Source organism: Drosophila erecta, unplaced genomic scaffold (assembly GCF_003286155.1).
Source record: "Drosophila erecta strain 14021-0224.00,06,07 unplaced genomic scaffold, DereRS2 tig00000055-arrow-pilon, whole genome shotgun sequence".
NCBI classification, from domain to species: Eukaryota; Metazoa; Arthropoda; class Insecta; order Diptera; family Drosophilidae; genus Drosophila; species Drosophila erecta.
Window position 1 is genome coordinate 2251322 of NW_020825200.1, and position 26914 is coordinate 2278235.

The 26914-nt window shown below is 44.0% G+C and overlaps 2 protein-coding genes across 2 annotated transcripts in view; one reads left to right on the forward strand and one right to left on the reverse strand.

Annotated features, from left to right (window-relative positions):
* LOC6541404 overlaps positions 1 to 22957 on the reverse strand; it is a gene marked incomplete at its 3' end in the record, with an annotated part of 43691 nt that extends 20734 nt beyond the window's left edge. Inside the window, exons 1-2 of the mRNA XM_026979372.1 lie at positions 22885 to 22957; positions 16515 to 17300 (exon numbers count right to left, since the gene is read on the reverse strand). Of these exons, the coding sequence (XP_026835173.1) occupies positions 16515 to 16908 (394 nt within the window). The remainder of the gene's footprint in view (positions 1 to 16514; positions 17301 to 22884) is intronic.
* On the forward strand, positions 1950 to 3015 carry LOC6541465. Its single transcript, XM_001968317.3, has 3 exons — positions 1950 to 2006; positions 2059 to 2917; positions 2983 to 3015. The coding sequence occupies exons 1-3, from the start codon at positions 1960 to 1962 to the stop codon at positions 3013 to 3015; spliced, it is 939 nt and encodes a 312-aa protein (XP_001968353.1). The 5' UTR covers positions 1950 to 1959.
* Positions 22958 to 26914: the final 3957 nt, after the last annotated feature.

Here is a 26914-nt window from a genome sequence, read left to right on the forward strand (position 1 = left end):
TGCTACTTAGCCGCCGAATACCCCTTTAAGCTAACAAAAAATTGAGCAAAGTTTGCGCTGCCGCGCAAGGATGTTTTCAGCAACTACTCCTTGCCAAAATATACATTTGATAGCACAGACAAATTGCATCTAAAAATGTGTAATCCCGAGAGAAGTGTCCGCCCTTGAGATAAAGTATATCAATTTGTATATTTTTGGATTGCCCGTAACATATTTCCGGCCATTAAACATAAGCGTGTAGCTGCCTTCCCCTTCTGCTAACTGAACTATGTGCAATCCAAAATGTTTGACGGTTCGTCGAGGAGGCCATCAGCAAATTAGTCAAAAAACTCGAATAAAATTTGCTTAGCTGTCGTAAATCCCGGGACACAAAGGATAATCGCGCGGCTAATCAGGCGCAGCCATCATCAGCCCATCAGGCCATCAGGCCATCAGGCCATCAGCCATCAAAGGCGGTCCGAATCCTTTGGCCCGTTGGAGGGGCTCAAGTGAAAGGCTTACCGAAGGAGCGGGCACGGAAAAATCCAAACGGATGAGGCACAGGCTGCGTGCCAGGACATCATTATGCTAAAATATTGCTCGGCGGTACTTAATCAACACAAAGGCGGCGGAGGCGGCGGAGGCGGCTGCCACGCCCCGCTGTCGATTTAATTGCCCCACAGACACTTCAATGTCAGCATAAATTAAATTTTGATTTGGCCGCTCCGGCGGCTCTAATGAAATTCCGCACGCCAAATTGCACAGCCCTCAGAATGCGGCATCCACATGGCGTCCACACCTCCCATCCCAGCAGCTCCTCCTCCTGCTCGTCCTCCTCCTCATCCTCCTGCTCATCCTCCTAATTTTCCTGCCCCCTGCAACCCATGATGATGATGATGAGCTCGTGATGTGGCGGCCTGAATTGAGTTGGAGGCCCAAGTTAGTCGTTGCTCAGCCATTGTCGCATCAATTAATTTCGGCACGAGCCACGAGCAGGACTCAAACCACTCTTATCAACACCAGGAGCCACCCTCCATCAGCTACACTGCAAATTGGCCCGTATTATTCATATGTCAGTTACAGAGGCCCAGTTATTATATGTCCCTACCCTGTTATACGGGAATTCGGCAATACCTATGATTACATCTTATGAAGGGAACAGTTGGCCTTCGTCCCGTTTCTCTCAGTGCATAATTTCCATTCTCGACCACCACCACAGCAGTTTGCAATTGTATTTGGAGGCGTGGCACGTAATGAGCTTAGCCCTGGCCAAAACCTAAGGTGGCCAAGTCGGAGTCCATTATGGACGAGTGGCCCGCATCCTGCGGATGTTCGTGGGGGTTAACGAGGGGCAAGTGGAGCAGGTGGGGTAGGTGGGGGTATGTGTGGGTGCTGGTGAAACGGAAGGGATTTTAAAGTCGCCTGATTACGAACAAGTTTAGTTGAGGTGGGCAGCTCGACGAACTAAAACTGATTAGGAACGCGTTTTGGTCAATCGAAATGCTTTTTCGCACCAGCTTATCAACACTAAGTGAGCTCCTAAAATTTATCGATAGTTGAGCATTTAATTAATTCTGCTTTGATTGGGAAATAATGGTCTTTCCGCTTTCCTTGGGCTCTGCCAGCGCTTCTTTCACCTTTTTATTCAGAGCCAAAACACATTTTTTGGTTGCAAGTCCTGTAGCTCCAAGAGTAAGTAAATTTCTATATACTTTCATGGTTGTGTAATTGTTATTAAAGTTTAATTTTCAGCGTTTCCCCTCCCCAACCGCAGGCGGTAATCCATCCACTTCCAACAGGAGACGCTATCGGCACCTAGTTTTTCCACGCCGAGCTGCCAACTTGCAGCTGACAGACCTGTCAGAATGAAAAGTGACTGACGAAGCACAAATCGGAAAACTTGTCGAGCGATTGGGACGGAGAAGCTCGAAGAGCAGGAAAAGCTGAAAAAGCCAAGGAAAAACAGAAAACTCCTCCATTATGGCACCAGAGGTCGTGTACAATCAGTGGAATCGGGATGAAGAGCAGTAAGTAGAAATTCAAGCCAGAGGACCCAATTTTAACCAACAAAAATCGCAGCAATCAGTTCATCTGCCCCATTGTCTACACAAATGAGATGCCCACTCCTCCGAAGGATTGCAAGTATCTGCCCTGCAGACAGCTTATCCGGGAGTACGGAAAGGACCCGGTCTTGATTCCCAGACTGGAGACTCGCTTCTCGCAACTTTTTAAAGGGCTGCATGAGCTGTTCGACATTGATTTGATGAATCAGAAGGCTTACGATGAGCTACCCGAGAATGTGCAGCCAATGGATCCCAGAGATGCAGCCTTACTCAAGCACATTGAAGCCCTGCACTGTGACCACGCCAGACCAAGTCGCGAGCAGGAGTGCGCCCAGATGTTCGCCAAGGAGCGGGTCCAGGCGCCTCGTCCTCGTGCAGGACTACAGCGTTCTTCGGTGGTGCCCAAGGCCTCGGGAAACCTGGAGCCCGTCAGCGTGGAGCTGCAAAAGGCGATCATTGATGGCAGCTTCAGGGATATTAAGAAACCCCTTTTCAGACATCCCAGCAAACCGGATAGCAATGCCTACCCAGTGAAGTCTTGGCCAGTCTTTCCCGATGCGAATTTGCAGAACTACTGCTTCGTCCAGATGAAGTTCGATATTCCACCCCAGGATATCAACCAGAACTTAATCAAGGACTGCGGCAGCTGCCTGATCAACTTCAGTTTCATGCAGGACATTGCGGAGACCATGGAAAAGGTGTACATATCCGATCATCGCTACAGAGAGGAAAAAGCCGCCGATAGCTTGGAACGCTGTGAGCGTTTCATGCTCCGTGAGCAAGGTGATGCCCTCCATTACGTAAGCGTGGACAAGTACATCAAACTGAGGCGGGAACGACCACGCCCCCAGTCATCTTCCAACAAGTGTCTGCTGGTATGTCCTGGAAAACCACTCCAAGTTTATGACAATGCATTGATAGACAAACTTCGCTTTTCCAGCAGGTCAAGCGTGTGGAAATGGAAACAACATGAGGGGCAACTGATTTTTGGCCAGTTTTCTGTTCGGAAACCAACTGCCCAACGATTAAATATAGCTCTAAACATTTCTATGCAACTCTCGAAAACTGCGGAACACGTAATTGGATATGCTTGGAAATGTTTAGATAATAAAAACAGCGGAATGCTATGCTCTTTTCGAACTTTTTCGGATGGCTAGATAACAGCCATATATATTAATGCAATACTTTCACATCTAATGGTCATTACAATAATTAAATTAATTAAAAATGCTCGATAAATTAGTTGGCATGGTAACTTATACCATTGAAGCTCTTTCGCAGTGCTCGTTTTCGTGCAAAATAATTATTGAAAACATCTACCTAAATTAAATTGTAGCATCGAAAGATCAGCCCAAATGTCAGTGGATTTCTGCGTTGCTTGCGAAAGTCGAGCAAAAGTTGCCAGGCAACAGGCTCCACCTGAACAACTGACTCCGCGCTGCCCCCCACCAGGAACCGCCGCTCCCCCCTGCAGTGCTCCAGCCACGTCAAGTGCTGCAGCATCTTTGGGGCAATCCTGGCAAGAGCTGCCATGACGATACCAGGGCATTTCAAGTATACATTTGCCGAGGAGAGTCTGTGTGAGAAATAGACGATTTTTATGACGTTTCCTCCGAGCCACGATTTCTATTTTATACAATTCCTTGCCCAACCCCCACCCATGTGGTTCACTGCGGAATCCTATTTCATTTGGCCAGACGCTCGGAATTTGTTGTGGCAGCGATTTGGCAGGAAAACCATGCCATCCCATTCCATTCCCCACTTGCCGTGATGTCGCATGCAGCAGATGTCGCTGGGTAACGGACAACCTGCCGCAATTTTGTTGGCCAGCAGAACACGTGGAGGGGGAAGGGGAAGGGGGAGGGCAACGTCACGTGGCGAGATGGCTTAAATAGATTAGCCGATGCATTTCCTGTGGTCTGCGGAACTGTTGCTCTGCAGCACAGCAGCTCCACTGTGCAAAAGAGTTCATTTCAGAGAAAAAAGTAAAATAAAATAAAGCGAGCATGCTGTGGTGCTTTCAAATCAACCCGAAACTAATGTGCCAACATCAAAGGCAAACAAATTCAAGTGCATTCAGCCCGCAACAAATCAAAGACGCCTCAACGACCTTTCTCCCACTATTCTGCAGGACTTTCCCTCGCAGTTGCCATTTCTCCTAGCCATACATCAAAGCAATCAAATGGACCCAAGTGTATCTATCAGGGCGATAAGTAACACGAAAAGAAATTCAAATCCCGCTCAAAAGAGGCGGAACCTGGGGGAAAAGCAAGGACATCCCAAGCGTATATAGGATGTGCACTCAAAATAATACCCATCGCCAACCCCAATTTGCACGAAAATTACACATTTTCACATACATATTTTCGTAATTCACTCTTGGGTACATATTTCCCTATATTTATACCCAATTTTCTAGGCAAATTGGCTAAAAGCTGGTATATTTATATTTTAAAGGTGATTACCTTGTGATTAATTCGGATAATCCCAGCACTTAGTTGACATTTTTTCTGCGTGTGGTGAAGGAGGCAACGGAACGATTTCATTTATAAATTGAGCTTCTGTTTTTTTGGCAGCAGCTAAGTTACGAGAGGTTGCGACTGGCTGGCAACAAATTATCGGCCTGGCACCTAGCCATCTCCCCCGATCCCCTCGCCGGATAGCCCTCCCCCGGAAGTCTTCCGCCCTGCACATCCTTGACTGAAATGAACTCTTCGGGGTGTGCGAGTGTGTTTGCCGGCCTCAAAGAACTGACCAAGCAATTTGCCTGGCCCAAAGGCTAACCAACACCTCATCGCTCACACGGAGCCGGAGCCAAAGAGCCGAAGAGCCAATGGGCGAGATAAAACAATGGTGAGTGGCAAAGTGGCGGCAGTGGAGGCAGTGCGTCTCCTCTGGGCCGGAGTGGACTTTCGCCTTAATTAAACAGATTTGTTTGCCCACTAGTGAGTGTGTGTTTCGACCCGACCACGCCCGTCTAAACAAAGAGTGAGCCAAGAATTATGGCAGCCCAGAAAGGTCAAACCCGTACTCGGTTTTCAATATCTATTGGCTTCCATAAGCCTTCTGTAGGGCTTCCACTTAGCTGGCCTGACCTCATAAACATACAACGTAAATTCCAACGAGATGACACTCTGCCACTTGCTAATCCTTAATTTGCAATAAAATGAGATTCATGATCCCAGTATCTCGTGTCTGTGTTTTGCTTTCTTTTCCAGCTGCCGTTCACTTCTAATATTTTACTGTCACTAAAATTACAACGTTGCCGTTTTTCGAAGACGTCTTCGGAGGTCAATTTATCCGGGCACTAAAACTCGAGCACTTGGCCGTAAAGTATCGACCCAAAAGGTGTTTTCATCTGATCAAACTAAAATCTTGTAGTCTTAATGTTTAATGCCATAAATTTGTAAAAATCCGTTCAATCTGATGGCAGTGTTTGAATTTATTATTCTCTCCAAAAATCACATACAAAATGCATTTCCAGTCGGCACAAGCATGTTGTGCAACATTCCCATGGATCTATAAGCTACCTGCAAGTCTGGCAAAATTCGCCCGCAGACGGCCAAAAAATAGCCTAGCATAAATCCAAGGCAACTCAAGTGCTGGCCATTTCGGGGGTCAAGTGTAAAGTTAAACAAAAACGCTTAGCTCGGAAGGCCGAGCTGGGAGCAGAGGAGAAGGAGCTGCCTTGGCCAGGACATGGCCTTTTGTTGGAGCTGGCAGGGATGTCCGCACGAATATTCACATTACACAGCCGTGGACACGGAGAAATGAGCCGAGGATGCGGAGGATGCGGAGGATGCGGAGGATTCGGAGGAGCGAGGCTCAAGTGGCCAAGAGGCAGCAGTGGCCAAAACGATGTCAAGTCAAAACTGGGGAAAAAAGAAACTAATTTCATAAGATGGTGTCAACTGCAACTTTTCCGTGAGAGGCTCTCCTCTCGGCCGCCCCTCAAGCATTTTCCGCATTTTCCGCATTTGCCACTGCTCGAGTGCTCTCTGGACTGCATTAAACGGCCGGGAAAGTGCCAGGAAAATGCCAGGGAGAGCTGGGAAAGCTGGGAAAGCTGATGATGGCCACTGTTGAGAGCTAAATGCACTGGCAGATTACCACAAACAAGAACAAATTCCGCACGCAGCCCCTAATGAGCCTCTTAGATGAAAACTCATAATCAGCACAAAACTCACTCGTTCGAATATCCAGTGCACTGGAAAAAACAAGTTATACACACTCCAGAAATTTTAGTCATGCTGCTGATTTCAAATAATATGCATTTATTTATTAATTAATTTATTTGCATTATTTAGCCCTATCAAATGCAGTTTTGCCAATTTGGAGTGTATTCACGCGAATGGGTTGCCATGAAAACGGCGCTATTTATTCACATCTGTTTGATTCGCTGCTTTTGATTCAATCGCCTCATACACGCGCATGTGAACAAAGACAAAACAGTTAATTAAACCGAAAAAATGCCTCAATCGAAACTTTTGTGCCGATTTCTGTTGCTGCAACAAGTGAGCAGAATAATGCGTTGGAATGCGAACGTTGCCGTCCGCACAAATAGGAGCTACGTGGCTTACAGTGCCGATGATTACACAAAGTGCCCTCAGTTCGCCCAGCCATTTAAGCTTCTTGGGGGAAATTGGCAGTGTGGGCCTTCATTATTCATGGGCGGCGCTATTAAAAGGCCCCGGGGTGTGCGGTGGCAAATGGGGCGGTGGGAGGACTTTATTTATTGACGAGCGGAATGGCATGTAAACCACAAATTAATTGGCTTGGTTAGACACCGCAACGGACCAGAAAGTTGCATAAAACTTTGCCGCCTCGATTGATTGATGTGGCCAGGCATTTGCCAGGTAATCAGAGGCCAAGGAAGCGACCTGGAAGCAAAGGAGCTCCTGGCCAAGTTGAGAAACAAGTCGACCAAGTCCCTTGGATATTTATATTAGGAGTGCACGCATATTTCTTTCAATATTCCTTTAAACTTGCCTTCGCCGGAAAAATGTATACACTCGCACAATCAGAGATGAATTGGAAAGTTGTTTTCCGCTGAGTCCGCTTAAAATGGAAAAACAATATATATTTCGTGGATTTATGCTGGCCATAACTTATCGATCTAGTACCCCAATTATTAATTATCTCCGGGAAATTTTATTCACTTTCACCGCTCTTGGCCAAACTTTTGCCCGACTTTTCTTATCCTTTCGCGTAATAAATTATTTCTAACTCCCGTCACAAATCATGAACAGCATAAACTTTACTTTCCAATCATGAATCATTAAACTATCGCAGGAGGCAGCTGTGTTTTTTGTCCGCACCAAGGCCACGAAAACAATTTTGTATCAAACAAATTAAAACTTTGACCCAACTATTTGGATACAAATGCAAACGGATGGTCAGCCACGAGAAATTCTCGCAAAGGAAAACAAATGCCGCAGAAAATGTAGGAAAGGTCAGGATGCCAAGGAAAAGAAAGCTTAAGTCTGGCGAAACTTAAAGTGCACGTACTAAATGTTTCCGGGGTCGTAAATCAAATTGCTGGAAAATGCCTTAGCGAGAGGAATAGTTCAAGTTTAGTATGGATCCGCTTTTAGGATGCTTTGCCACAATATTATTGCAGACAAATTTAAACTGCTTTCCGTCTATGCCTTTAATTACAAAAATATTCCGCTTACTTTATGTTTTTATAGGTTTTTTGTTGGCCTACCGCATATTTTTCTATCGAATTCCTCAAAACAATAGCTTTAATTGTGAATGCCACATTCACTGCAATACAAATCAAACTGAAGCAAATGCATTCTTTGAACTTTCCATTGCGGAAAGTCCCACGCTCTAAAATTCCTCAAGCGCACTGCAAAAAAATATGTACATCGTTTGAAATGTACATAATTGTGGTTACACTTCAGTTATTGGACTTTTATCTGAACTCCTCTTACTGTCATTACGCAGATTTTCCCTGAGAGAAAGCAAGCCATTTTCTCGGCAAATTGGACAGCCGGCATGCAGTGCAATCTAATCAGATCTAATGTTGTGCCTCCCGCGTTTTCCTAGGCTGCAGAACCCTTTGGCTGGGGTCATAAAAAACCCGCTGCGACAATTCCGAGGAAAATGTGTTAATAAAAGGACAAAGAGTCCCATGGAAACGGAAGCCAAGAAAATTGAAATGAATAGGGAAAGGGAGGGGGGAGAGGGGTGAGGGGCGGCGGGAGATGGGCGTTGGGGCGTGGCAAGTGGTCGGAGGGCAAGTGGCTTAAAGTTCATTTGCAAACAATCGGCCCGACGAACCCAGACAGTCTGCCCCAAAGTGTATGCCATGGATTTTCCATCTTGTGCCCAAATTATCCGGATCCTGACCTTTTAGTCTATTTGCGTCTGCGACTGCGTCTCTATTTCGCCCATTGTTTACTGGCATATACCTCGCCTGCATTTTACATCAGTTTTGGGCCCAACCTCCTCCCTTTTTTCTTGTTGGTCAATCCTTAGGCGAATTTATGTTGTGTGTGCGTGTGTGTGTGGCACAGACAGCCGCAGGCATTTCGATGTCCTTGCGCCACAAAAATGAAATGCAGCCAACAAGACGGGCTACAATGTCTGTTTGACTGACACACATGAAAGGGGTGGTGGGTGGTGGGAGCTTGGGGTTCTGTTGTTTGTTAGCGATGGGCATCCTTGCAAACATTGCACTTTTGGGTTAAGCAAAGCCAACGCTAGCAAAATTCTTTTTGGCCAACCGCAAGACACACACACACACACGCAGTCGGCCAAAAGCAATTCCATTTTTGCCTTAAAATGCTCGAAAAACGACGGCAACAAGACGATGAAAACAGGAGTGTCAGCCGCCAGGAAAAGCGGGAAAATTCAAGGAAAATCGGTGAAGATCCGAGAAAGAATAACTAAACTAAACTAAACAGCAGAATATACAACTTTTATGCTTAGAACGAAGCGAGAGCAGAATGTCAGCATGTCAAAGATAGTTTTAGTGCTAATAGATTGATGAATTTGCGAATCTGGATAAATTAGGCACACAAGAAACCGCGGAAACTTTTCTCTGCGTGTAAAAGTGTGTGGGAGATGGCGAACAGCAGGGCACTATAACCATTTTCAGCTGGTACACGCATTACAAGTATTTTTATTTATTTTAAGCACAGCGCAGCAGCTAAAAATAAATGTGAAAGCGGAAAACGGAAAGCGGCAGGCTGACTCGGGAAAGCAAGGAAAAGCGGAAAAGCTGTTCTTGTTTGCACTAGAAGTGTACAGAGCACATATATGAGTATATTTGCATTGCATGCAGCAGGAGACACTCTAATGTGGCTGTATGAGAAAGGACATCTCGGAATCAGCCAGGATGTTGATTCTTAATCAGCCTAACAAGTTTACCGCACCTGAAATGGAGTCAACACATTGAGGATAATTAAAATCTTTTAATGGAGACTGGATCTCTTAGTAACATTACTGAGAAAATATTGCTTGGATAAAACGGACTGGTAAATAATTTAATCTGCTTGCCAGGAATAGAATAATAGAATAATTTCCTTGGGGATGCCCACATTTGGGGACTTTTATGCGCTGCCCAATCAATCATCGAAATGCTAATGCTGCTGATGACTTCATCATTGGCCCGCAATTCCCTCCCCTCACACTCGCAGTTTCATGCTCAGCATTTTAATGCGAGTCCTCGATGTCCTGTCCTCTGCTCCTCGAAATATAATATAAAACTAAAAGCGCTGATAAATATCAAATCAAACCCCGGCCAAAACCCTCGCACAAGCAGCATTTCGGAAACCTTTGCTGCAAAGCGTATTTCCCATTTCAGCATTTTCCGGCAAGTAGTTTTCTCTTTTTCATGTGTGCCGGCTAACATATGTTTTCATTCCTTATTTTCCTGCGGCTCGCTTTTTTATTTTTGTCTGCAATTTATTTTATTGCCGCAATGCAAAACGCTTGGGTGTGCTGTGTGTGCTGTGTGTGTGTCTTGTTGGCTTGTATCCGTATGTTTACCATTTGTATTTGGCCTGTTTAGCTGTTCTTGCCTCGCCCGCCGGCTGTGGGCCGCCCTTCCTTCTTCCCCGCCCACATTTTCCACCCACATTTCCACCCAGCTTTTCCAGCCCACACGAAATGCTGACACAAATGATGTGCTGTCTGCATTTGGCCGGGCACAATTAATGCGGCATCTGCTTCTGCTGCTGCTGCTGCCGCTGCTGCTGCTGCTGTTTGTGCCTCAGATGCTGCTGCGGCACTCACACCTGAACCTGCGGACGGATTGTGGCATGCCGCATGGCAGCAAATGCAAATTATTGTTGTGTTTTCGCGCTACTCCAAGCGAAAATAGTTGTATTTTCGATGCGAAGTTTGACTTGTTTGTAGGTCTTTGTTACAAATAAATATTTTCTGCACTTATTATGAATAATTAATTTAAAAGTGCGCATTTTTGCTGGCATTATAAAGTCACAAACTTGATTTATTTATATATTCGAAAAGTGCTTCAATTAAGTTAACATTTCGAGTGGTTTTTAAGCTACGGCTTAAGTTGGGAAGGAATTCTTTTTGGCCAGATTACCGACTTATATAACCGACTTATATAACTGCATATGAGTACAAGTTTAATTTTAATCTGCAGACTAGATATCTGCCACACGTTGCAGCTTTGGAATGGCTTTTCATTCGATTTTCTGTGCTGATGCACTGCAGCTGATGTGTGAATTTTTATACTTGCACCACTAATTCCGCCTGACGCCAAAAACTTTTGCGGTTGAATGACTTTTGTGGCATGTTCTCCGCCAACACGTGTGTGCCTAACGACACTTGCAGAAGTTCCAATAGTTCTTGTTTTCACTACCCAAGGAAGTTTAACCATTTGGTTGAAAGAGTTCCGAGTTCAAATTTCATCAGAGTGGAATCAGGGGCTCAGTTTCTCACAGTGCAGCAAGACCATTGTTGGTTCTGCGCCATATTTATGTTACGGTTACAAGGCTGCTTAAGTCCACATTAAGTTCGCACAGCAGTTCCGTTTTCTTCACGGGCAGGAAAATATAAAGAGGCAGTGGAGGCGGAAAATCGGGAAAAAAAAACCCAAATCGATGGCGGAAATGTGGCATTTTGGGCCTGAAAGGTTTTTCTTCCTTTGGTTAAAAGCTTTCGGGGCTCGAACGCTTGCCTATACTCGCATATATTCGAGCAGCGCAAGTCAAACAAATCGTTTGCTAATTGGCAGTCATGTGTTTTTGACCTTCAAGCGCCACACATGACTGTGGCTCAATTTAAAGATGCCACGGGCAAAAGTTAGCTTCTCAGCGGCCATCACTCATACGCACCGTTGCCAGGAGGCAGTGGCTTTGATATCGCTGGCTGCAGCTGGAGAGCGTTTTTGTGGCACCACGAACACATCGTGAAATTTAATTGGCTGGACTATACGAACGCATACATGCAGAGGGTAAGGAGCTTAAACTTTCCCGGACCCCAGATGCATGCATTTTGCCGTCAAAGTAATGACTTCGTTGCCGCCGAAAAATCTGGCTCATCAAAAGGAGTACGGAATAAAAGCTATTTTAAAATTATAACCCTTCAAAAAACACAGCAGCGAGGGCAGGGCCACAAAAAAGCAACGAAAAATTCATAAAGTATATGAAGAATATATGGAGAGAGTGTGAAAAAAAGCGGAAAATCCAGTTGTAAAAAATACTAGTGGACTGAGTACAAAATTAACACGAGAAAAACGTTTGGTGGGGCAAAACAAAAAAGAAAAAAACCCGGCTAGAAATTGCAATTTAATTAATGAAATGCATCGCAGACTGCGAAAATATGCAAGGCAGATAGGCAACTGTAGGGGGGGAAATGCAAATAGCCGCAAAATTGGGGCCTGAGCTGCGGAAGAAGGAAAGTGAAAATTGCACAGCCGCGCCAATGGGGAAAATTACAAGAAAACCAAATTAACCAAATTAGCAAGCTGTAAATTCAGCTCCGCGCCTTTTCTCCATCTTCCTGCCAGCAGCTGCAGTGCGAGGCAAATTAATAAAGTTTCACATTATTAGAGGAGTTTTTGCCCGGCAAAGATGCCGCTTTGCTACGTCATTTTCCACTTCCCAGTTCCCATTTCCCATTTTCCAGTTCCCATTTTCCATTTTCCATTTCCCAGCCAGTTGCGTCTGCCTCATTTCGGTGCGCTGTACTCTTCCGCCGGCCAAATTTAATTCTTCTCGTAGTTTTAAGCGGGCCAAAGTTTACTTTTTCTGTTTTGAGTGTGTTATGGGCCCTAAGTAAGTTGGCCAACTTGGATATTTTTCGCTCTTCGCTTAAATTATATGCGCAAGTTTGGCCAACAACTTTCGGGGCGATGCGAGCAAGTTTCGCTTAAATTTATCTTCCGTTTCCTTTGTCGCTAAAAGCGGCACATATAGCGAACTTATGTGCTGTGGCACTATGGCGGTGGAATCAGTAGTAGTCCTTAAAGAATCATAGGGTGAATTTAGGCCCAAGGGTGAAGTAAGCCAGAAGCAACCAACAGGTAAATAAATATGCATTTTATATAGCTCTCCATCTAATAGTTTCTGTTAGCTGATGGCTCTATTAACTTGGCTGCTGCTGTGGGCTTGAATTCCTGCATATACGGACACCGCATTACGTTGACAGTCCGCAAAGCAAGATGCGGCAAAAAACTAAAGCGAAAATGAACAACACAGAGCAAATCCTGGTCACAGGACCTACACACACACGCACACACACACACTCACTGGCAGGCAGGACGCTGAATTCACAACGCGTCGTACACGCAATTGACCTAATTTCGCCCCTCGAATCCTGCCAGCCTCGAATCCTTGGAAACTGGGAACCTCGTGTCCCGCCACGAGTTATTTCCTACTCGACGTCGCGGTAATGGTCGCCGTTTAGCTGCGGGTCCTGGTTTGCCGCCAGGATGCGGCCAGGATGTGTCGCGATGTGCGGCAGGATGTGCAGCTCGCCACCTCGCAGGATGCACTTTACCCAATATTGTATTTCCCGCTTATATTTTTCCATTTTTTCGCCTGTCTGTGCGAGCTCGTTTCAAAAATTCATGGCAGCTTTTCAAGGGGTCTAGTCCTGGTGGTTCTGGTGGTGCTGGCGGTTCTGGTGGTCCAAGTCGCAAAAATATTTTAGTACCTGTGTGTGGTATGTTTTGTTTTATTTTTATTTTTATGCCGTGCTTTACATAATTAAGTTCTTGTCGATGGCAAAGTTTTTGACATTCACTCATACGAGCAGGCAACTTTTGGCTGCTGCAAATTCTGCACATGGCTCGAAATTAATTTCATGGCCCCAACTTGGCAACAGCAAGGACACACAGCCAGCCCAGAAACCAACAGCCAACACATGTTTTTAGAACGTGTTAATTAGGTGAATTTCTGAGATGAATTCGCAGCACACCTTCCAAATCAAGAGTGCACTCGAAGAGGAAGTGAGCAGGCCAAAAAAGAAAATCAAAATGAAAATGAAAATGCCAGCGTTGCAAGAACCTTGAACTAGTGGCAAATTGCTAACAAGGTCGCCAAAGTTTCCACAGGTGGCGACTTTAATTGGCAGGGCCCTTCAATCAAGCCAACTTTAATTGGCAAATGATGAAACTATTCATATGCAAATCGTACTAAATGAAGGCATAGTTATTTAGCCTATTACGAGCAGCATAAAGTTGTATTCCCAACTAACTATAAGTTGTGTTTTGGGCTCTAACTATGCCAGAGCAATTGAATGGGGAGCCCAAGTGAAATGAATGCGAATTAATGCCCTAATCAAGCCCAAGAACTCGGCAAAATTGCAGAGGCGTTCATATTGATTTATAAATTGTGCACATTCCGCTGCCATCAGCAGCAAACAAACTTCCGATGGGCCAACTTTCAGGGGCTTTCGAGGTTCCAAGGGGCCAACTATCCCACTATCCAACTATCTGTATCTAGAGTCCCAAAGGCCGCCCCTCAAGGCCGTTCTAATTGCATTTAATTAGCTGCCACGATGGCCTCATTTCGCCGCTGTTCTTGCTGCTAACGCTGAAAAGTTGACCGACATAAATTTCATTAATTAGTTGAAAATTTGGCCAGCGCTTTGCAGGCAACAATTTGTGAAGATTTGTTAACGCGGCCCGGTCATTTGCCACTGGACCTTTTAGGCCATTAAACAAAGGTATTTACGAACGGCAGGTCAGTAAGTCAGCTCAAAATGAGCACTTGTGTGGGAAAACTTGGCTGCTCAAGATCAACCGCAAAGTGGCGGCCGAATATGAAAACTCTTAGCCGAAACATTTGAAAAGTTTACCCTGTGAAACTTGGCCAACTTTAAGCGGCGATGATAAACAAACAAGTCGTCTAATGTTCCACTTTCTCGACAGGATTTCCCAGACATAAAGCTCGGCGATTCTGGATGGGGATTGCGTTTGGGATTGAAAGGAAACTCGTTGGCCATTGACAAATTCGGGACTGGGGGATAAATCAATTGAAAATATTAATGAATTATTTATGAGATAAGGCGGCGGGCAAATAAAACCGGAATAGGAAATAAAACGAGTCGGAGCAACGGCAAAGCCAATGCGAATCCCCCCGAGTGCAAACCGCAAGAGGAAATAGAAGAAAAAAGGAAAAATATTGGAAAAGCGAAGAAAAACAAGGAAAAACAAAGAAAAACCGAAACCGAAACCAAAACCAAAACCAAAGCTGAAAAAGAACGAACTGTAGAAAAATTACGCTGGAGACTAATAAAACAAGATTATTGCGGTAGAACCGCAGACAATTGGCACGGCAGGAGGGGAAGCACGGGGGCTTTGGGCCCAAAACTAGACAATGAGCCAGGCCATAAATCAGCAGCCGCAGAACGCAGACAACTGCAGTCGGAAAAGTGTGCGATGCTGGCTGGGAAAGCTCAGCCAGCTCAGCAAGCTCGCACGCATTTAAGCAGTTTTCCCAGCTCTATGGTGCGGCAGATAATTATGCCAATATGGGCGGACAATTCGAGCGGAAAAGCGGCAGACAGCCCGGAAAACTCGCCGTGTAAATATTAAACACCGAGCAGCTTCGCCACAGAGAATGCAATCAAAAGCTGGCTAGAAATGTGTCCGGAATTCAATTTCATTTGACACGTCCAAGCAAATGCAAAAAGCAGTGAAAATTGCCGGCAGCCGAGCAAAATCAGTTGCCATCACAATCACTCACTCTCATTTGGGGGGAAAAGTGTCGAATATTCGAAACAACAGAAACACCTGAATAGTGGAAATTTGATGGCAAAATTAATTAGAACGCATACTAACTGGAGGCAGCCAGAATTCACTCAATTATACTGCACACATTTTATTGCTTTCGAGCTGAAATTAATTATAAATTTATTATTGGCTGAAGACAAACATATTACTGAGGTAAATTACGCTGGTAACGAGCAAATATTTGCCTTTCTTAAATTGAACATTTGATTGCACAAATTAATAAGGGATTTCACCTTAAACTTAATTAATGCTATATTCAAAATATAAACAGAAATTAAATCCGTACCCTGATGACTGTTTTTATCGTTAAATATTTGCATTTCCCCCATTTAACATGGCCACCATACAAGCGATTTGTAATCAAAAGTTGTTAAATATTTATTGAGCACTTAGACCAATTCAGCGCAACAATTCATTACCTTATTATAATGAATAATAATTATTATTGCTGGGCGCAAAACAGCAAACAACTTTCATGTCAGCGATTGCAAATAGAAAGTGTGCGGTATAATGCAACTCAACCGCAGATCGCGGAAAACTCGACTCATATGGCGCCGTAAGTGGAAAAACCCATCACTCACCGAGGGATTTTCACGCTCGAAAATTAATTATTAACAAATTGCTCAGCATGAAGGCGAAACAAATGAATGGCTCGCTCGTGTTATTGTTATTACGGCTGTTGCAGTTGCAGATGCGGCAGATGCTGCTGCCTCTCGCGTCGTTAGCAATTTTCTGCATTATGCATTAAATGCAATTTGAACTATTAAAAGCATACTTTTAGCACACTTTGCAGTGGGCGTTTGGCGTTTGGCGCTCGCCGCCTGGGGGCGTGGCCCGCAGCTAAATGGACGTCGGCCATTTCAGCTATTTTCCACGCACGTAAACATAATTTGCATTGCTCGGAAATATTATGGCAGCAGCTAAAACTATGCAGCGCAGCATTTTCCCGCTTTTCCGCTGCTTTTCCCGCTCCCTTGCTGCAAAACCGATGGCATAAAGTTCAAGTAGCACAGAGATGACCCTTGGATTTTAGCTAGCTGTATGCCAGATTGTTTAGCTTCTGTTATAATTAAAAATAAAAAGGAAAAACTCAAAATATTTACCTAGCTACAACTAATTCCGAATACTTGCGCATAATGTGTACATTTCCCTGGCTAGCTTGGAAATTTCTGCAGCATTTTGGCCGGCGAAAGTGCAGCCAGGTCAAAGGGCAAAAGAAGTGGCAGATCTGCTGAAAGGGCTGGAGCACTTACCGTTACAGAATGGCCAGAGTAGCGATTGTTGTTGCTGCTGCATTATGCTAACAACTAACGCCATTATTATAATAACTGCTCGCGTCGTCGCCGCTGCCCTTGTTGTTGTCACTGCTGCTGTTGCTGCCACCGATGTTGTTGCCACTGATGTTGCTGCTGCTGCTGCTGCTGCTGCTGCTGCGGGGACGTCGACATCAGCAGCATGGCCTGGGCTACGCGATTCGATGATGTCGACGTCGTCGGCGCCGCTGCGACGCAAAAATCCGCATAAATTTATATTGCAAATTTGTTTCGCCGCCCGTGGGTCCTGTTGGTCCTGTTGGTCCTGGCGGCGCTGCTGGTGCTGTTGGTGCTGCTCCTTGTGTTGTTTAACAATAACTATTGCCGCAGGCATCCAGCGAGATTTAATAGTTTTTGCCTGTCGTTGAGTTTTATTTGCCAGTTTTCAGCTGATTTTTCTTGTTGCTGCATTTAAGTGCTGATGCGGCTGCTGCTGCTGTTGTTGCTGCCGCTGTTGTTGCTGCCACTGATGTTGCTGCTGCTGCTTTCGTTGCTGCTGCTGCGGCCGTCGTTGTCGACTTGAGCAGCATAGTGCGCCATTCGCTCCTGCCGCTAATATATATATTTTTATGTTTTATGCTGGCTTAAACTTTTACTTTTGCTGGCCGTCAATGAAATATTTGCGCTAAGCGGACAAGAGCAACATTGCTGGTAGTGTTTTTATGGCTCAGCTGCCGCTTTCGGTTTTATCTCGGTTCACTTTGGCTTTACCTCTGTTTTGCTTCACTGCACTGCAAATATCAGCAATGAAGCAATCACTTTCTGTTGTTCAAACCCCGCAGCAACTTGGCCGAAATGGAGGCAGAAAGTGTGGGTATCTGGGGGAAAACGCTCGGATTGAGTGGCTTGTGTGTGTGAAATAGAGTTAGAGTGTAAACTGTACTGCCGTTTAATGGGTACTGCCGTAATAGAGATATCCTGCTCTTGTGCAGGATTGAAAATGTTTCCATTCGAAAGTTGCAAGTAGAAAAAGTAAGAAGTGGGAGCATTGGAAATGCTAGTTTTTGTTGATTTAAGCAGCTTCTGTTTTAATTGCCAGCTTTCCTTATTGTTTCTACTTGGGCTTAAATACTTAAGGCTTGCTGGTTTAGAAATACACATGCTGTTTTAAGACAAAAGTGGTTTTCTGGGTAAATAAAGTAAAAAGTGATTGGCTGCCTTTGATTGCTTCTCTATTTTAGCAAAGACCCGGCAGAAATACTTATTATTTAAGCAATAAAATTGTGCTAATCCATTTGTTGCTCTGCACGTAATGCGCCAACTTTCTAGATAGCCTATTCAATTTAATTATCTGCCTCGTGGTCTAAGAGACCCTACACTTTAATGGGTATTTTCGTAAGCCGCCTGTTGCTCGGCCCATCAACACTTTTGCTTTCTATGGTTTCGCTCGGCGAGTGGGAAAGTTTCCAGCTTTCAGTTTGCCATTTTAGCTGCCACTTTCGCCGGCACTCCAGTCTACTCCACTTGGCCCCCAAAAAGGACCTCTGCCCACCAGGTCCTTCGTCTGGCTGCCACCCATTTCGCTGGTCTCTTCGCCAGTTTCCTTTTGCACATCAGTTTACGTGGCCATTTCTATCTCTCGCCCCCACGGGCTCTCTTGGCCATTTGCTGTTAGTCTAATTTAATTGCATTCGTGGCTCGTTTTGTTACGTATACGCAGGGTGGGCTGGAGTGGAAAATCCATTGAGTTTGCAGTGTGCAGTGTGCAGTGTGCAACGCCCTGACCTGTCCGTGTCCTTGCCTCTGCTCTGCATTCTTTTGTCAATGTCCTTAATCCTTATCAGTTGCCAACAAAACAACGACAAAAAAAGAAAACAAAACAAAGCTGACTAGCAAACAAGTGCAAAAAATCGGCAGAACAAACAGTGCAAAAAAGCGAATGGCAAACACCGAGGTCTTGCCTTATTTTCCTGCTGACCCTGTTTTGCCCCTGCGCCGCCACTTTCACTTTTATATTCGGGTGCAAGGTAAATGATTTATTATCGAGTGGCGGCCCAGCGGCGATTGCGGTCTTTGCGGCCATTCTTTAAACAAACCATCGTAATTAATGATACAGAAAATGAAATTCAGCACACACAAAACTTCGCCGCAGATTTATTGCCTTGCACTTGAACCGAACAATAAATAAATAGTTCTAGCATTTGGATGCGGAGGTGGATTCGCAGGGGCGGCATTGCGGGTGGGGGCGTGGCAGGAAACGAATGACTCTGGCTTGTCTGCTGATTAGCCAAGTGTGTGTTGTGTTGGCCAGTAGCGAGCGCTTAAGCTCGAATAGCTGGATTAATTAGAAAATAAAATGAGTGGGAATGGGTGGCAATAAACAATACTTGTAAGGAAATACATAGAATAAGTTTCTAATTTACAAACAATATTGAGAAATAAATGCAGTGTTCCCAGGACCAAATTCCCCACCCAAAGTGATGAAGAAGAGAAAAGGGAAGAGCTCCAAAAAACTTCATACATTTTTAAGCGTATAAGAGTATAGGGCTGGGAAGAGGCAAAATAAAATAATTAAAAAGTTTGTGATGAGAAGATTAAACTTTCCCTTAAACGATGTACTTAAAAAAAATGGGACTCAAGATCTCGTTAGGTTTGCTCGTGATTAAAACCATTTTCCTATGAAATTCGAGGTATGATATCAAATATTTATTTACATAGGTAACGTGGCACCAATGAAAAAGTTTCCAATGACAAAGGGAAGCATGACCCGCAAATAATTTTCTGCTCCTCTCACATTTTGCAGCTTGGCATTAACATTCGCACGTAAAATGAACTTTAATCAGACGCACAGGAAACCCCGGCAAACCAATCAATAAAATGCCCTTTAATAATGTCGAAAAGAAGACCCGTCCGGGCAGTCATAAAAAAGCGTTCCAAAAACGATATGAAATATGCTTCATAAAGATTAAAACCTGTTCTTTCTCCCTTGGCCTGCGGCAACAGATGCAGCGGAATGTGGCAGGACACATGTGCGGAGGCAAGCAGCAAGCCCAGAACGACTAAACGTGAGTCCTGGCAACATTTTATTATCCTAGCATGCCAGCACGGACCACAAAGTGCGGCCAACAGCTTGGGAAGCCTTTCGCAGGCCACCTATGAGTTTGCTAAGTCCTCTGGGTACACAGCAAGAAATCGGACAATACACCCGAATTGCTGTCACCAAAGTTGCTGATTGATGTTGACATGGTTCTCCGAATACATACATGTGCCCCAAATGAAATGTAATTCTAATGAATTATTTTTTAGGTAGTTATCTCCGCCTATGACTTTTCCCGTGTGTATGTCCCTGGCTAAGCGGCTTGGTCCAGGATCAAGAATGCTTCAGGATGGGTAGGTGGAAGGCAGGTCCAGGAGCAGGAACAAGGAGCAGAGAGCAAGAAGCTCCGGGCGGGATGTCTGTCAATAAGCATTGCTCCACAAGATGCCGTCTGTTATGTGTGCGTGTATTCGAGGCGCGTGCTTATGAATTATTAGCATAAACAATCACAAGGACTCGCACACACACACACACACATGCGAACACGACACACTATGTCCTGCAAGATTTCTGATTAAATGTAATGCGCTCAAAGCGCATTCAAAGCTGAATGAATTATTGATGCTCCCTTTTGGTCAGCCACGGTCATTAGCCGGCTAGCCAAAAAGTTGCCAAGACAGCCTTTGAAACTGGAAATGCCGCCCAACCGCCGACAATGGTGTTCATTATTCAGGATATGTCCTTGGGCGGGCGTTAAGCTTTCAATGTGATTAGGTGAGCCAAGTCCTTAGTTCGCCATAGTTTGTGTATACAAGTAAGCGTATAGATGTGTGGGTGGGTTCACACTCCATTAGAGTTGAAAATGCTGCCCGAAATTTCAGGCCAAATTTCTTGGGCTTAAATTCGTGCGGTTTGCTCAGACAACTTAAGGAACTTTTTTCGGGCCCCAAGGCGCCGGGGAAAAAAAGCATTTCCCTTTTCTACATTATTTATTCGACCCTTGACAGCCTTTTCATATATATTTCATACATTTTTATGCCTTTCTTCACATTGAAGAATTTTAATTTTCGGCGCGCCCAAGGACGAAGACAAGGAAAACTTTTTGGGCAAGAACAGGCAACCTAAGCCATCGAACGAGACCGGTGTCCTTGCTGCTCTTGATTGATTGGTGGCAGCCGGAACAAAAGTCCCTGCCAAAGTCAGGTGAATGTGAATAGTCAGGTGTCAATCGTAAGCCGGGCCACAGCAAGCAAGGACACAACAGGACACCTTTTTCCGACTTTTCCAGGATGTACGAGTATGGCAATGTAAATGAGACTTTGAGCCGTCGTCCTGATTTCAGTTCTGTGTCCTTTGCCGTTTTTAATTGGCTTATGAGTCAAGAGCCTTAAAATGACATTATTGCCAGAGGATTCTTTGTCTGCGTAATTGCTGAAGTGTGTTCAAAATGTGTTTAATTAAAAATGAAATTCAGCAAAGTCACAGAAGTGAAGTTCCGTGGAAGTTCCCATTTTTAGTACGCAAAGGGGTTTTCCGTTGCACTGAAAATGTGGCACGCTTTAAGGGCGACTTTAATTAGGACTTATGCACATAACTACAGTTGCTGCCAGTTGTACAACTTTCGAAAGCCGGCTAATCCATTGAAAACAAAAGCGCGAACCACTCGTTGGCCCCTCAAAATCCCAAGCACACAACTCCCACCAAACCCAACTCCCAACCAGGACCATCCAGACCAAACCACGCCAAACCCATCCAAACAAGCCAGTGCAGAACAAACTCGAGCACTACTCCTGCACTTGTACATGGCCAAAAGGGCTGGCATTAGAGCCATCAACGCGGCCCGATTGCATGTTTGGGCCACATTTTGGCCTAGCTCCACTGTACACAGGCTTACACACATGTGCACGGCGAGAAAATGCGTGGCGTATCTAATTGGGGATCTTAATGATTTATTTGATTTTTTATGCCACCATTTCCGCCGCCTTTTAAATCAGTTAATCTAATTTTGGCCTTTAGCATAAGCCTGCATGATTTACAATATTTATTTATGGCTTTTTTTATGCAATTACCAATCAATTCAATTAACAAAATAATGCAAACTCACATGCTGGACAATGGAAATCTTAATGTGATGTATTAAAGTAATATCATCTAATTTATTCAATTTGTGCTTCATGACAATCAGATAATGTAGCAATAGTGATTTAGTATAGTTTGTGGGCTTGTGTGTTATGACTTGTATATTTTGATTCGTTTATCTAGTTAATAAGTACTCCCCGCACATTAAAAATAAATACAAATAGTTTTGTTGAAATTCATTTTTAAAACTAATTTCCTCCAATATCTCAGCACATTCCGTCGAATGGCTAAAGCTATGCACCTTTTCATATACGCTATTATTTTTCCGCGTGCCTCATCTATCTCCTATAAAAAAGTAAATTGCTTGACGATTTTCGCGTCATTTTCCGACCTCACTTGGGGCATGAAACCAGGACCCTGCCCATCCTTCTATTTCCACGCCTGGCTGAGCATAAATCACACGAAGGACTAAAGTAGGAATATGTGTTCAGTGTTCAGTGCTCAGTGTTCGATGTTCGATGTTTGTTTTTGAGTGGGAATTCGGCACATTTTGCTGCATACTTTGGGGCGCCAAAGGGCTGCTTGCAATTGACAGTTTATTTATTCATTTTGACAGTTTTATGGACACGCACGAACGAATCGGCGATTAGGGGGCTTCATTTCATGGTTAATCCGTTACAAATGTCAACTGTCAAATGGGTGATTTTGTTTTTCAGCCACCCCGTGACATAATCCGAAAAATCCCCATAATGGGCATTCTTAAACAAGCCTAATTGCAGTTGCATGTTAAGTAGATTAAATATGCAAAATCCTAGTTTATACGGCTGACATTTGGCACAGTTGCTTATTGTTGTTGCTGTTTGCTGTTCTCCATCTGATATCTGCTATCTGTAATCTGTAATCTGCTGTTTGTTCGTTGTTATTGTTTCTCCAGTCTGCCAATTGACAATGACGTGCCATTGATGGGCGAAAGGAGCGGGAAAAGTTGCACACAATGTTTGGCGGGTGCTATGAGCCCACAACCACAACACAACATCGCACAATTGATGACAATCGACACTGTTCATGAATATTTAAATTTCTATTGTTGTTTCCCGCTTTGCACTCCACGGGGCCATTGAAAAGGCCGCCATTCCGGCGAATCTGCTCGTTAACGCACTTCAAAATTACGCCTTTACTTCGCTCGCCGGAAAAGTCGGAAAACACGGGGAAAACTCGAAAAACTCAAAAAACCGCCTGACCCACTCGATTTACCGTTGTGCGCGGAAAGGACTCGAGGTCGCGAGTGTGTGGCACTTCCGCAGCCCCTGGTTGCCGTCACAATACTGAGATCGGCGGCATGAACTATAGCGGCTACAGGCAAAGGCGAAGGTAAAAGCGAAGGTTTCCGAGCAAGGAAGCAAAAAAAAAACAAGAAAAACCGACTGGGACAACAACACGAACAGGACACGCACACACAGGCAAACAGCTGCACGCACACAGTCACGAGTCGGCAAAAGATTCTAAGGACCCCAACTCGCCGCACTCCGAATGTGTGTTAAAGCTTCGGAAAACCTGGGGAAGTGATTTCCCCCAAATATCCCTGCAGCTGAAAGTCAAAGGGCTATCGTGGGCATTCATTAACTTTTAACTTATTGGTAAAATATGTTTATTTCTACCCAAGAGCACTTTTAATAATTTTTTTTATGTCTTTGACATCAATTACTTATTAATATTTAATTGATTCTGTTTATCCAACTCATTCAGAGGCTTACTGCCAGCTTTAAATCTTCTATGCCTAACATTTTCTTCCCCTGCTTTAACCGCAAATTATCTGCACTGCTTTTTTTAGATCAACTGCAGAGGGATATCTTTCTTTAGTCCATCAAAGGATCTTTTAGCTTCTAAATAAAACCTACATGTGGGAAATGCTCCTTGTTAGGCTAAAATGCCCTTTTAGTACTTTTCCCTGCACTGCTTACAAGGACTCTCGGCCCAAACGGTACTTCTTTTAGTCTAAAAAAAATCCTTGCTGCGATTTCACTGCAGGAAATTTCCCTCAAGGAGGTTTACTGCTTTTATGAACCTCTTGTACTAAAAAATCCACAAATCCATAAAATCCCTTTATTATGTGCATAAAGTTACCCCTTCAGTTTTCGCTTCATTTAAAGAAACATTTCCCCAGGCGCTTACAATTTTTTGAACATTTAAATATGTTAAATAGATTTAAGTTTCTAAAATATATTAGGTCCAGTGTTTAGAAGCCACAATAGCACAATAATTTAATAATACATTTAAAGTTTTGCTTAATACTCTTATATTTGTTCAATGTTTTCAACCAATTAAAACCAATTTAACCCAAGTGTCACGGATTTAAAAATCGAAATAATTAATTACCGCGAATTTTCGATGAACTTGTTATGAATACGCTAATGCCAATATATCAGCTTTCCACGTATAATAGGCATAAGCCGCTCTTCATAATTTATAATCGATTGCATTTGGAGCTTAATCAATTAAAGCCACCAATTTGCAGACACCTCCTTCGTTCCGCAACCATTTTCCTGATTTCCCACCCCCACACCCACACCCATTTCCAGCACACCCCACCCCACCGCACCCACATTCCATTGACATTTAACGTTCGCAAGAGTGAAAGCCGCCGTCTATCTATCGGCTTTCTCTGCCCCTCACTTTCACTCAAGGTGAACTCAATTGAATTCTCAACATTTGCACATCAATTATTTCACAAGCAGCCAGTTTTTTTCTATGTCGCGGAAAAGAAACACACAGTGCAGCTGGGAAAAAATGAAAATAAATCCAAGCGTGGAAAAATCAGTCAGGCAAAAACTGCATTGCTCCTGCAGATCCTTTCTGCCTTCACCTGCGGCTATCCTTTTATTTCTTTTTTTTCTAGCCACCCGCATTGCAGATTCAATGTCAAAAATTTGACAAACTCAACAAGAAGCGAAAAGAAAAACACGGAACGGAACAAAAACACAGCAACTAGGAGCACTTTCCCAGGGATTTTCACTGACGAATTTGTGGCAGGTTCATAAATCCAAACAAGCAACAACTAACTAACAAGAAGAAGACAACTGGCGTGAAGAACAACAGCATTAAAAAATCAGCAAAAAAACGCAAAATATTGCACAGCAAAAAGGCATCAAAACTTCAAAGAATTTTTATTGACTTAACATTTGGAAAACCGCAAAATAACACAAGTGATTGTTTGTACTTTTCCCAGCTAAATGATAACATTTGTTTCTATGGTTTTTATACTTTTAAATATTTTATTTCTCCTGCATACCCATAGTATTTAAGTTAATTTAAATTTTCCCTTGGTGTTGCACACAATTGTGGTATTTTTGGCGGCAAAATAGAGAACTTGAGCTAGAAAAGCGAGAAAAAATGCCATACAAATCGAGAACTCGACACAAAAGTCGCTCTCAAAATTTATTCAGTCAGCGTCGAAGTTCATTTGAGTGTCATAAATCAGTTGGCCCCAGCAGAATCATAGCCACCCACCCAGAACCACCCATGTCGGGGAAAAGTCGGAAAATGTGTGAGGCTGGTGGGGGGAGCAGGGAAGGGGGGAATAGGGCTGGAAAGGGGAAGGGGAAGGGGCATATATAAATGACAACTTTGACTATTGGCTGCCATTGCACGTACAACAAACTGCAGCGTGGGCACGATTCAGCATCGTTGCCATGGCCCTCGCATATTTCCTTGCAGCGGAAAAGCAGGAAAGGCGTAGGAAAAGCGTAGGAAAAGCGTCGGCAAAGGAAAATATTCTCCAAATCGCACTGCAGCAGGAGCAGCAGCAGCAACAGCGGCAAGTGGAGCCAAATGTCATGAGAAATCTAGTCGGGCAGCCGGCACTCACAAAAACATTCCATCGCAGGGTGGCATGAATCGGAGGGGGAGGGGGAGGGGGTTGGGATTTTCCACCCAGACGGGGGGCAAACTTTTCCCCACCGACTCGCTGGAAAATTTCTTCGTTATAAATCAATTTGAATTGCGCGAGCAGCTTAAGCGACAAACGATTTGCAGACAGTCGGCCACCGAGAAACCAAAAAACCAGAACAATCCAACAAGAAAGGACTAAGGACCAAGGACCAAGGACCTAAGACCAAGGGAAAAAATAAGAGGAGCGCATTCGGCAAAGCAGAAAATGCTGTTTATTTAGGCAATTTGTTGGAAAAACAGCAGGAAGTGAAAATCCACCGAGGAGCCATTCGAACTGAGCTGGTGGTATTTACAAAAACTGGGATTATCACTGCTTAATAAGGCGCAAAATATATGCATTTTTTTAAAGAGCTGATACATGGAACCATATTAAAGCTTTCAACCCAAGTGGTAATTAAAAGTGGTAAATTCAATCAATCACAATTACATTCGAGTTCATAAATCGCGTTTAAGTGTGATGCAACTTTAATTTCAGCCCATCAATGAATTAATGAATTAATATTAACAATAAAGCAAACGTAATTAGGATAATATGTATGAATTTACTCTATTTTCCAGCATTTCCAATGATCCCACAGTGGAAAATGACGCCTTAAACTGCAAGCGGTTTGCATAAATTGTTTGCTAAAATATTTATCTCAGATGTCAAGTGTGTTTAAACCTTAAACTGACAAAATGAAAATGCAAATGTAAACGGAAATCCAGCGAAATCCCTGCCTAGCCCCAAGCACTTGCTTATGTTAAACAATCCACCAAAACTTGACATCAAATGTGTATGAGGATGGGGATGGTGATGGTGATGGGAATGGGATGCCCCTCCTCCAAAAACCCCATATATGTATGTACCATAAATGGCATATAGGGTATCTCGTTCAGCTGCTGCTGCAAATGAAGCGCTAAATCTGCAAGTGTCAAGCACAGGAGCTGCAACAGCAACATTTCCTCCTTTTTTATCCTTTGTAAGCATTTTATTTGGGTGCTGCTACTGCTGCTGCTGTGTGCCTAATTTTTTTGTTTTACTTAGTTTTGTTTGGGGCAGCAGCATTGTGCCGCATTTTGTTGCGGACGGGCCTAACCCATTTGCATGGACAAGGATGCGGGGATGGCGGCGATGCGGAGATGCCTCCATTTAACCCACTGAGCTCGTTTTCCAGCCGCCAAAAGCAACAGAACCGCACAAACCGGAAGTGAAACAATGTACAGCGCTTACACACATGCACACGCACACACGCACACACACACATATACATTTGGGTGCTGAAATGCTGAAAGGTAACCAAAAAAAAAAGACGAGAACAAAGTAAAATAATAAAAACACTTTTACACCTGGCGGCAA

Excerpts from the sequence above, each read along its gene's own strand:
- LOC6541465 (XM_001968317.3), top strand. The coding sequence starts at position 1,960 with ATGGCACCAGAGGTCGTGTACAATCAGTGGAATCGGGATGAAGAGCA. Across the intron at positions 2,007-2,058 it reads TGGAATCGGGATGAAGAGCA|CAATCAGTTCATCTGCCCCA; the intron begins GTAAGTAGAAAT and ends CAAAAATCGCAG. Across the intron at positions 2,918-2,982 it reads CTTCCAACAAGTGTCTGCTG|CAGGTCAAGCGTGTGGAAAT; the intron begins GTATGTCCTGGA and ends TCGCTTTTCCAG.